We start from the raw sequence: 12,269 nt of genomic DNA, 5'->3' as shown, positions 1-12,269 counted from the left end.
AAAAACATTTTGAACTCCGAAAAAAAGACGTTGGGTTGAAAGTTACTTTTAAGTAAAATACTCAATGTCTATTTGAGTCCTTCTTGTATTTATGAAAAACGCCGAACTTAAATTTCCCGCCAGCAGCAAACCAAAAATAACATCAGCCAGCTGTCAGCCTGAAAAATAAAAGGACTATTTCACTGAACAATGAAAAAATATGAATATACATAAAATAATAGGCAATTAAAATATTTATCATACTTGGTTAATGGGATTTCTGCTCCTGGACCTCAGCGCACAGCGTCTGCACATCAGGGCTGTATGACGTCACCTTCATCTTTACACAGGATCGCAAGCTGTCATCTGTGAGGCGTGCGCGATGTTTGTTTTTAATAAAGTTCATGTTGGAGAACACCTGCTCACTTACATATGTGGATCCAAAGATCGACAGGACTCAAAGCGCATACTTTTTAATGTTTACATAAATGTCGGGCATAGCATTCCATGTTTCGAACACAAGTTTGTCCGGTTTTAGAAGGTTTTCAATATCACTCCATTTGTGTTTCTGAGCAAGAACGGCCTTCTGACGGGCAACATCTTCAAGGTCTGCTGTCAAGCGTCTAAACTTGGACACCCATATGTCTTTGTCGGCTATGTCAGCCAGTTCCATCTCAAGATCAGGTTGACTCACACCTGCCAATGCAGTCGTATTCAGTAGGGAAGGATCGATGCTTAAGGGAGTGACCGGGAAGGATAATGTGTTTTTTACCTCTCTGAACTCACAGAAGCGTTTCCCAAACGATGTTTGCATTGCGATGATTGCAGAATGTAAATACTCCGAAATTATCATGTCGTGACCTTGTTTGAACTCTCTCAAATTGGGGAAGTGAGACAAAGTGCCTTTCTGTAAATCTCTGGCAAGCAACGTCAACTTGCGCTCGAATGCCAAAACATCCTCCAACATGTGCAGGGCTGTGCGTCCTTTCCCCTGAAGAGCTGTGTTCAGCGTGTTCAGGTGCGCTGTCATGTCTACCATGAAGTGTAGCTTTTCCAGCCACTCTGGCTGTTCCAGCTCAGGAAAGGTGAGCCCTTTGCTGCCCAGGAAAGTTTTCACTTCTTCCAGACACGCGACAAAGCGTTTCAGCACCTTCCGTCTGGACAGCCAGCGATAAAAACACGTTGTAGCGGTGTCAGTAAACTGCAGTCAAAGATAGCTTTATTCGAACTAAACAGCCTTGCTTTTAAGCCTCCCTCAACCCAGCCCCCATGGACGCAGATGCTGCAAAAGACGCGTACTCACAAACCCCCGTAGGCTATCTCCCTTAGCCGGAATGCTGGCTAATTGTGAGCCGTTTCGGATGTGCCAGCCACACTTAGATTGTACAAGATCACCATAATCTTCAAATTTAGAATTACATTTCAAAAGCTAACAAACTAACATAAAATACATTTTAATTAAATACTAACCAATTATTTCCCAAAGCCACAGGGAGCCGCAGCACAGAGGTGAAAGAGCCACAAATGGCTCGGGAGCCGCAGGTTGCCGACCCCCGGGTTAGGGTATGACACCACTAATCAGCTACTTACAATGGAGTCCTAACATCTCTACTCTGGCATCTCCACAGGACTTCACACCTCCATTGATGTGACTAATGACCTTCTCATTATCTCTATGACTCTCAGGCTTTGTCCACACTAGACCGGATAATTTTGAAAATGGCGGTTTTGCGTAAGAACGATAGGCGTCCACGCTATGCATTTTTAAAAATATCTATCCACATTGAAATGAAGATTTTGTCGAATCTCCGCCTACTGCGCATGCGTGGGACACATCTACCCAAACAAGCAACATGTTTGGTGTTGAATCTCGCCGTAAAAGACAGTGCGTGTTTGTTCAGTTACAAACTAGAAAAACTTAAACCACGGGCAGCTCACGCAGGAAAAATTAGAAGTAAAAAAAAAACAAACACTGAAGCGTATGGAGGCAACCAACAGGGAGTTCACGGACTGTATGACCCGGCTGATGACGAACATTGAAAAATTGACTAACTCTGTTGTATTAATAAAGCACCTTGTTAAATGTATAAAACATGTCTGCATCAGTGTTATCTTGTATTTCCATACAATGTTACATTAGGCTGTTACACATCTATTGTCAGAGAAGTACTTGCATAAATAGGTAAACCACCTTCACACGAGCAAGGACAGAAAACAGGGCAATGTGAGTATACTTATTTATTCAGTAAGTTATGGGTCAAAGATTTTGGTGAGTACACTTCTAACTCTTCTGGCTTCAGTCTCGTTGCCGTCTGTTCTGAAATTGTTAGGTTGTGTTCAAGAAAACAATGAAATGGCGATCTATCGTCTGATAGCGATTTCAGATTTCTCCAGTTACCCCGTCCACACTGATCTGCCCGAGCAGTGTTTTCAAAAATACCCACCCTGCCTGAAAACCTCCGGTTTTGGGGGACGAAAACTCCGTTTTAGTGTGGATGGAGGGTAAAAACGAAGAGAAAAAGCTTCGGTTACGGATTTATCCGGTGTAGTGTGGACGTAGCCTCAGGTGATTGCCATACCTTTAAACAATACACAGAGTTCATAAACCGGAAAACTACCTGCTATGGATCAGAGCTGAAAAGGCCTCTCGGATGAGTGGCGAAACATCTTTTAGGCAACACAGCAAATCCAGTTGCCTTGATTCACAACTGCTTGATATACAATGACCTAATGATTGAGAACCTTCGTAGACATATTAAAAATATTACATAAAACAACTCTTAAGGTATAGGTATAAGCTGTATATGTAATGAAAATGGATTTTGTGTTTAGACTTAGGGCCCATCTCCAGGCTAGCTCATTGTACAGCCGCAAGTATTTAAAATACAAAATGCAACCTTTCTGGCCCCAAGCATTTTGGATAAGGGGTGCTCAAACCGTAGTTAGTTCTTGTAGAAATGATATAACAATGAATTTCAGATCTTTTCCACAGATGATAAATTTCCTGCTATCTCTTTTATTACAACATATATTCCAAATAGTTAATAGTCTGAGAAGCTTAATCTCCCCATTGTAATATACCCTCTTGGAAGCTGCAACTAAGTGATTGTTGGCTTCTGTATGTTTGAGGATAAGTAACAAAGCAAATTAATTAGGACCTCCTTATGCTTTGATGCTTAAAATATATCTGATGTTGTGTATTCCAAAACACTGAAATAAATCTAAATGAATTATTTCTAGCCTAGTTCATGTTGGCTTAGGTTTTGTAGCAAAAATAAGAATATAAAACGTAGGAGCAGAAATAGGCCATTTGGCCCATCGAGTGTGCTGCACCATTTCATCACAGCTAATCCATTTACCTCTCAACCCCTTTCTCCGGTCTTCTCCCCGTAACCTTTCACGGCTTGACTGATAAAGAACTTATCAGCCTTGCCTTAAATACATTGAGTGACCTGGCCTCTACATCTGCCTGTGACAACGAACTCCACAGTTTCACTGTCCTCCAGCTGAGGAAGTTCCTCCTCATCTCTATTCTAGATGGATGTAGCTCTATTTTGAGGCTGTACACTTTGGTACTAGACTACCCACCAAAGGAGCATCCCCTTCACATCCACTCTATCAAGGCCTTTCAACATCCAAAGGGTTTCAGTGAGATTTCCCCCACCCCTCCTTCTGAATTTCAGCAAGTACAAGCCCAGAGCCTTCCATCACTGTTCATATGATAACCCTTTCATTCCCAGAATCATTCTCATGAACCTTCTCTAAAACCTCTCTAATCCCTCAGAAATCGGTCAGGGTCTATCCAAACCAGAAACCCTGGAATAACAGTTCCGTGAGAGCAGCACTTATTGCACGACACAGAGCTTACAAAGCCAGTGAACTCAAGAGATGCAGCTACGATCTGTGTAAAGCCATCAAGGCAGTGAAATGACAATACAGGGACAAGATCCAGACACAACTCTCCACCAACAACACACACAGCTTATAGCAAGGTCTGCACACCATCGCAGACTTCAAAGCTAAATGCAGTGGAGTATCTAACATTGCTACCTGTCTCACAGATAAGCTAAATCTTTTTTATGCTTAATTCGGTGCTGCCCACACTAAGCCCCTTCCTGATGAAGTGTCTCGGCCCAAAACATTGGCTACTCTTTTCTCACGGATGCTGCCTGACCTGCTGAGTTCTTCCAGCATTGTGTACGTATTCTCTAAGCCCCTAGGAAGAGCTCCTGAAGCGACCAGCAGCTTGGTCATCTCTGAGGCTGAACTATGCAGGTGTTTCCAATGAGTGGACAGCCACAAGTCTTTGAGACCACGTGGCATCCCAGAGCGGGTACTCAGAATGTGCATGGCACTACTGGCAGGTGTGTTTACAGACATTTTTAATCTCTCCCTCTACCAGTGAAGAGTGTCCTCCTGCTTCAAAACATCCACCATTGTTCCTGTGCCTAAAAGGACCAAGGTAACTTGTCTGAACGACTGGTGTCCTGTCGTACTGACAACTATTCAGGACATTTATAAAGACAGGTTATAAAAAGGGCCCGAAAGATCATTGGAGACCCGAGTCACCCCAACCACAAACTGTTCCAGCTGCTTCCATCTGGGAAATGGTACCGCAGCATAAAAGCCAGGAGCAACAGGCTCCGGGACAACTTCTTCCACCAGGCCATCAGACTGATTAATTCATGCTGATACAATTGTATTTCTATGTTATATTGACTGCCCTGGTGTACATACTATTTATTATAAATTACTATAAGTTGCACATTGCATATTTAAATGGAGACGTAATGTAAAGATTTTTACGCCTCATGTATATGAAGGATGTAAGTAATAAAGTCAATTCAACTCAACCACAAACTGCTCCAAAAAGCCACCTTACAGGTATTCCATATATTCCCTCTTTCGGATCCAGTATCAACTTGATTTTTCCAATCAATCTGCATACTGAAATCTCATGAATAACATATGCACAGGGCTCATACGTCCAAGGATAAATTAGCTCGTTTTTATTCCTACATTCATTCTTATATGTGATAGATGTCATTCTGAGATAGCTTCTCTAACTCATATGTTTTGGTCATGTCCATCCTTGGAAAAATATTGGAAAGATATTTTTTATATTATTTCCATGGTATTGAATATTGATTTACAACCTCATCCTATTACTGCAATCTTTGGCCCTTCTATTAAATTTGAAAAGACCTGGAGGCCATTCATTCAATATTTTCACATGATGGAATTTGACCCGGTTCCAATCCTATTTGTTTTTTGGTCCAGATTTTATATAGGTAGAGAGGATTGGAGTTGCTGACACCATTGTATTTTTGTCTTTTCTTAAATACTATAAACAGCCCATGTTTTTTTTCTCTTTTTTTCTATTAATGAGTGGTTATTTGGTAGATTAGTTCTTGTTTTTTGGGGGGGGGTTATAGTTTTTTTCTTTTTTTTTCTCTTGATATACCTAGTTTTTTTTGTCTTGTTTATATTATATTTGTATCATGTATGATTTGGGAAGACTTAACTATAGTGTACTTATTGCTTATGTATCCGTTTATGCTCATTTTAATTTTGTAATTTTGTAATCCCAATAATTATGTATCAATCTTATCGTGTTGATATTAATAAAAAGATTAAAAAAGAAAGAATAAGATAACGTTGCCTTTTTGATATGCTTTTTCTATCTCCCACTCTAATTTGTAACCAGGCCCACATGCTGGCTACTGTTCAGAGGCCTGTAATTGTAATACCTATAAAAAGTATTCACCCTCCTTGAAAGTTTTCATGTTTTATTGTTTTACAACATTGAATCACAGTGGATTTAATTTGGCTTTTTTGACATTGATCAACAGAAAAAGACTTTCAAATCAAAATGAAACATCTCAACAAAGTGTTCTAAATTAATTACAAAAATAAAACACAAAGTAATTGATTACGCAAGTATTTAAACCCCCCCCCCCCCCCTTTAATACACCATACCAAATTACCACTGGTTCAGCCAAATGGTTTTAGAAGTCACATAATTAGTTAAATGGAGATCACTAGTGTATAGTCAAGGTGTTTCAATTGATTGTAGTAAAAATATACCTGTATCTGGAAGGTCCAACTGGTGGTGAGTCAGTATCCTGGCAAAAATTACACCATGAAGACAAAAGAACACCCTAAGCAACTCCACAAAAAGGTTTTTGAAAAGCACAAGTCAGGAGACGGATCAGGAAAATTTCCGAGTCATTGAAAATGCCTTGGAGTACAGTTAAGTCAATCATCAAGAAATGGAAAGAATATGGCACAGCTGTAAATCTGCCTAGAACAGGCTGCCCTCAAAAACTATGTGACTGTGCAAGAAGGGGACTAGTGAGGGAGCCCACCAAGAGATCTATGACAGCTCTGGAGGAATTACAAGTCTCAGTGACTGGGATAGGAGAGACTGTGCATACAACTGTTGGCTGGGGTTCACCAGTCGCAGTTTTATGGGAGAATGGAAAAGAGAAAGCCAATGTTGAAAACAAATCACATGAAATCTTGGCTAGAGATTGCCAGAAGGCATGTGGGAGATTCTGAAGTCAGCTGGAAGAAGGATTGATGGTGTGATGAAATCAAAACTTGAGCATTTTGACCATCAGACTAAACACTAAGTTTGGTGTAAGCTAAACACCGCACATTATCAAAAACACACCTTCCCCACCATGAAGTATGATGGCAGCTGCATCATGTTGTGGGTATGTTTCACAGCAGCAGGCCCTCGAAGCCTTGTGAACGCAGAGGGTGAATGTAGCAAAACACAGGGAGGTCCTGGAGGAAAACCTGATGCAGTCTGCAAGAGATCTGCAACTCAGAAGATTTGTTTTCCAGCAAGGCAATGACCCCAAGCATAAAGCCAAACCTATACAGGAACGACTTGAAAACAACAAAGTTAATGTCGTGGAGAGACCAAGTCTGAGTCCAAACCTCAATCCAATTGAGAATTTGTGGCTGGGGTTGTAAAGCGCTGTTCCCTCACAATCCCCATGTAGAGCTTGAACAGTTTTGTAAAGAAGAATGGGAAAAAGATTGCTGTGTCCATTTATGCAAAGCTGATGGAGACCTACCCACACAGACTCAAGGCTGTAATTGCTGTCAAAGGTGCATCGACTAAATACTGACTTGAAGGGAGTGAATATTTATGCCATCAATTATTTTGTGTTTTATAATTGTAATTAATTCAGATCACTTTTTAGAGATCTGTTTCCATTTTAACACGGAAGAGTCTCTTTCTGTTGACTGTGCCAAAAAAAGCCAAAGTAAATCCACCGTGATTCAATGCTGTAAAAAGACCAATAAAATATGAAAATGTCCAAGGGGGGGAGGGGTGATGAATACTTTTTATAGGCACTGTAACTCCCATCAGGTTTTTCCTAAAAATACCTAAAATGCTTATCATAATTGCAGAATGATCAACTTTGGATGATTATGTGCACAGTTTAAAGCTGAAGTCTAGTAGTTAGTTGATCACAGATTAGCATTTAACAATAAATTAGGGCCTGCCTATTCTTTTAATAGTGTAAAAAGTATCAGTATGAGAGAGAGCCTGCAATATTTAAGAACTTGTACAAGTACAGTGCTTCATTCCTTCATAACTTAATTGTTGGAAAAAACTTGACAGAAAAAATCATTTCCCTTTCAGATTCTAAATTAATTTTTACCATTTTGATTCCTGTACACTAAATAACTGTTCAACTTGGACTTCAACTTAACAGGTTTGCACAACATAGACTGTGTTTTATGGATCAGCAAGAAAATGAAAATGGAACTTTGATCAGAAAATCTAGAGATCAAAATTTTGTGCTTTGGAGTTTAAATTCACTGTGAAAATACAGCATGCATACTTGTGAGATCAGTGTGCAGTATCCTGAACTGTGCATTGTCTTGGTAACAGAGCTCTGAAAGTGTCCAGCTTTCTTCATGGTTCTACTGGACATGTGCACAATACACACATGATCGTGGATGTCACATGGTGACAACACTTATAAACGGGAAAATTATGCTGATTAACAAAATGATATTGTCATTGACCAAGGAACATTCTAATCCTATAGTTTGGGTTGGCTCCGATTTAAAGATGGGAGGCCTAATCTCCCATCCGGGAGAATTCTGTGCATGAGAACTTTGTGGTCTGAAAGTCAACCCAGTGATAGTGGTGTCATCTATTCAGATCCATGTTGGGACCTATTAACCAACGTAAACCCATTTCTAAAACTGGAACACCTTGGGAAAGCATTGCTGCCCCTTCTGTGCTATAGCCATGTGGGAAAACACAACTTCTTCTCAAAACTGAATTCACTTCCCTTAAATTAGTGGGTTTTGATGCTCAGCAACGCAGCTGGTAACTATTAAAGCAAAAACAAAAACTATTTCAATCAGAGAATGCCTACAATTAACAAAATTTAAATTGTCTAACAGTTTGTTAGAAGTGGGTTGCTTTCCTACCTTGCTTCCTAATACCAGCTTTGAGACCACTGTCTCCAATTCTTGCACTCCAGGGTAAAGGTTTTAAATATTTTGAATATCTGTGCATGCCACAGAGACACCCATATTGGGGGAATTAATATCCAATTCTTTTCGATTTGATAAGGTTTTACTAATTTTAATGGATAGGACAATATGGCATTGATTTCTATGATCCCCCAGAGGAGAGTCCAGCACTCCTCAAGCTCTCTAACTGTTAGTTTTGGTGTTAAAGCTCAAGGAAAGCATGTGGCAAGTGCAAAGAATGGTTATACTTCATTCATTGCCTAGTCCAATCCCTGTGCCAAAGTGGAAGCAGAAGTGACTGCAGATGCTGGACTCTGGAACAAAAAACTAAGTGCTGGATGAACTCAGCAGGTCAGGCAGAATCTATGAAGGCAGAAGAATGGCTGACATTTTGAATGGAGATCCTGCATTGGGGTTCAAAATGGTTTGTAATACAATTGATATTATAACTATTCTTACTTTTTTAATACTGACAACTGATTGTCCATGTTTAATATTCTTTTAACAGTTGTAAATCAAGATGGCCAACCATTCATTGAAGGCAAACTCAAGGAAAAACAAGTGAGGTGGAAATTTATAAAGAGATGGAAGACTCATTACTTCACTTTGGCTGGGAATCAGCTTCTCTTTCGTAAAGGAAAACCAGTAGGTATATGTTTATAATTCATAAGGTTAAATTATTTAACTAAGTACTGTAATCCAGAAATAAATTCTCTTTGAATTATTTATCTCAAACTCTATATTGAGTTATAACTTACAACTTACAGTAGTTTCTGACAGCATATTTTTAGATCCTAGTCTAGTCGACTTTAGAACGAAAGCTAAATACTATGCTCCTGGTGATCTGAAAAACTATATTACAATTGGTAGTAACAATTGGGTCAGGGAGAACCCTTGGTCAGATAAACTATTTCTTCAATGATTGGACATCAGCCTAAAATATGAAATCTGCTTTTCTCAACTCACTGATCAGCATTTTTATGTTAGTCATCATTAAAATTAGGCGGCATCAATTTGGAGTCTATATTTAACCCTCTTGTGATTTTATGTTAGAAAATAACCCAAAAAAGCCACACCAAAAAAAAATTGTTTTTCAGCTGTTAGATGGAAATCGTATGTCTCTGGCGAACTTTTCAAATAAGGGTTATTAGCTCCATGTTGACAGGAATTATGAACACTGCCACATTCCAAACTACATCACTATAGAAAGACTCCAGTTACATTACTACAGGAACTTCTACACACATTGACAATTCTAATTTGGAAGACATGAAGATATTTCATTGCCATGCCTAAAATGGCTTCCAATCATTCCTACAGTTAATTTTACTTAATAATATTAAATTTTGAATACAGGAAAGAAGGATACTTCTGGTTAAAAACCAGTGCAAAGGTGCTGGTGACACTTTATTCCTGTTATCTAACACCTTTGAAGAATATTGAATTGAACTAGGTGGTTAGGAATAAAGTGATGATTTGACATGGTCTTGGTTTAATTATGTGGGTAATTAAAATAATTTCCAACCATTAAAATAATGCCAAGGAAAAGTTATTCTAGCAATAAACTGTTGAGGTAGCCAAAAGTTATACCATTTCAAATGGTTCTCTATGAGATAGGCATATGAATATAATAAATATTTCTGAAAACATCACATCTGATCTGCCAATTGTGGTTCATCTTTTTGTCTTTCAGAATGATGATCCGGATGACTGTCCAATTGAACTGAGCAAAGTGCAAAGTGTAAAGGTCATCAATAAAAAGCGAAGGGACCGCAGTCTTCCTCGGGCCTTTGAAATCTTCACAGATAACAAAACGTACATCTTCAAAGCAAAGGACGCAAAGAATGCGGAAGAGTGGTTGCAGTGCATCAATGTCGCAGTAGCTCAGGCAAAAGAAAGAGAGAACAGAGAGGCAACAACATACCTATGAATAAACCTGGGAGGTTTAAATAGGTGGCAAAAATAATCTGGATGAATCACTAGGTAGGTATGGCTGATCTAAGTTGCAAATAATCTAGGGTGAATCACTGCTATTGTGTCTACATAGTAAAATGAGAGATAGCAATAGTAATTGTTGAGGGGGCAGAGGGACACTGCGGTTTATCATCAAAAAGTAAGATAATAAACGTCAATATTCTCTTCAATCAAATCAGCATTACTATATGAACTGTAACAAACATATCCAAAATGAAAATCTGAACATATAGCTGATTACAATCTGTGATTTAAAATAACTCAACTTGATTTATAATATTTGTATATTTGAAATTCCTATTCACATTTATTGTAATTTATTAGCTTTAAATTCCACTTATATTTATTGACATTTGCAGAGATGCAAAACTGGAAATCTGTACCTTACAGTAAAATTCCTCATTCGTATCACCGTTATCCTGTTCTGGTTGCATTATTTTCATTATATTCATGCACGCATGGAGAATGTGTCCTATGGCAATGGTGTCGGCCATGTACTTCCTGAACCTGCTGGACAGTGACCAGTCCCCTTTGGTAGAAACACGAGATTTTATCACACTGTCACACTGTGGTTGCTGGAGCCGCTCTGAATAAGTTCACGGCTGACATTTACTGGATAGTGTACAATTCAATAACTCACAAGTTCCAACACATACCTGGAAAAGAATTGCATCCTTTTGATCAATTGTTAACTAATGTCCTTTCAAGAGGAAGCAAAACATCCAAAAGTACAATTTGAATTAAAAATGGTAGGAGGTCCAAACATGATCCAATTGCTTACATTACTTATATATTTAAAAATAATAATCAGACAGTGCTCTTCAAAATTTCATGTGATTTGTTCACAATATTTTATGACATCGTGAGGATTTATGGAGATGCTAATGAAGCAAATATTAACAAATAAAAGTTTCTTAAAATACAATAACTTTGATTAATCTTTCTTGATATTGAACGCTGTGCTTGGAAGTGTATTCCTGCAGTTAAGACATGCTGTATAGCCAGCCACATCAGCACATTGTTCTCTAGGTCCAAAATTTGTTCCATTGGCTTGGCTGACAAATTGGGATGAATTGCTAGACATTATTGTCTAAAATGAACCAAATCATAGTAAATAGTTCTACCTTTTCCTGCTTTATGCATTCATTATAATTATGGTTTATAATTTCTGGTGGTTGCAGTGAATGCTGCTACGATCAGCTAGAAGGAGTTTTTTCTCGGTCCTGGCGAAAGTCCAGTGCTTTGTCTAACTGTTCAGCTAAAAGCAAGAAATAAATCAAACATCCTTAGAGAGTTCCAATATCCAAAGTTAAAAGCAAAAATTATACCTTGGTGTCTGGTCTTGTTCAGTTTGCATAACAGGAGTAACACTGATATCCCTGAGGAACTGTGTCTCCTCCCATCAATGTGGGCAACCTTAAAAATATATCAACCCATACCTATGGAACTGAAACTTATGTCATAGAAGGCTACTGAGAAATCACAAGTATCATTAAAATTACATATTTTTTTAAATGTAATTAGCAAAATTATTGTCCGCTTGTTTTTCTCTGGCCCAATGTCTTCATTTTTATTTGGTATTGTCTGCTTTCTTCTCAAGCTCCCTAAGTGTCGGTAGATAAGTGCAGCATTGAGTTTGGAAAGAGGTCGATTGTATCCTGTAGGAGAACCTGAAAGATGACATTGGTACAATTTCTGCCAGTGATAAACAGTGAGATTTGTTATATCATTAGCAGCTCTTAATATTTCAAACTTGCTATTGGGCAACATGACTTAGTTTGTCTGAAACTCAGTAGCTAGTCACC

General features: G+C 38.7%; 1 protein-coding gene across 6 annotated transcripts in view; it reads left to right on the top strand.

Moving 5' to 3' along the window:
* The window catches only part of veph1 (ventricular zone expressed PH domain-containing 1), a 238,005-nt gene extending 227,124 nt beyond the window's left edge, over window positions 1-10,881 (top strand). For 3 of the 6 annotated variants that reach the window (XM_059946577.1, XM_059946567.1, XM_059946587.1), the window contains exons 13-14: window positions 8,999-9,135; window positions 10,184-10,881. In XM_059946577.1, the coding sequence (XP_059802560.1) occupies window positions 8,999-9,135; window positions 10,184-10,420 (374 nt within the window). In that variant the 3' untranslated portion in view covers window positions 10,421-10,881. Of the gene's footprint in view, window positions 1-1,607; window positions 4,239-8,998; window positions 9,136-10,183 lie in introns of those variants that run through there. The other 3 variants (XM_059946621.1, XM_059946605.1, XM_059946596.1) reach the window with 3 other exon arrangements.
* Window positions 10,882-12,269: the final 1,388 nt, after the last annotated feature.

This window comes from Hypanus sabinus, chromosome 2 (genome assembly GCF_030144855.1).
Source record: "Hypanus sabinus isolate sHypSab1 chromosome 2, sHypSab1.hap1, whole genome shotgun sequence".
In the NCBI taxonomy this organism is placed as follows: Eukaryota; Metazoa; Chordata; class Chondrichthyes; order Myliobatiformes; family Dasyatidae; genus Hypanus; species Hypanus sabinus.
Note: the sequence above shows the minus strand (reverse complement) of the source record. Positions and strands in the feature narration are given on the sequence as shown.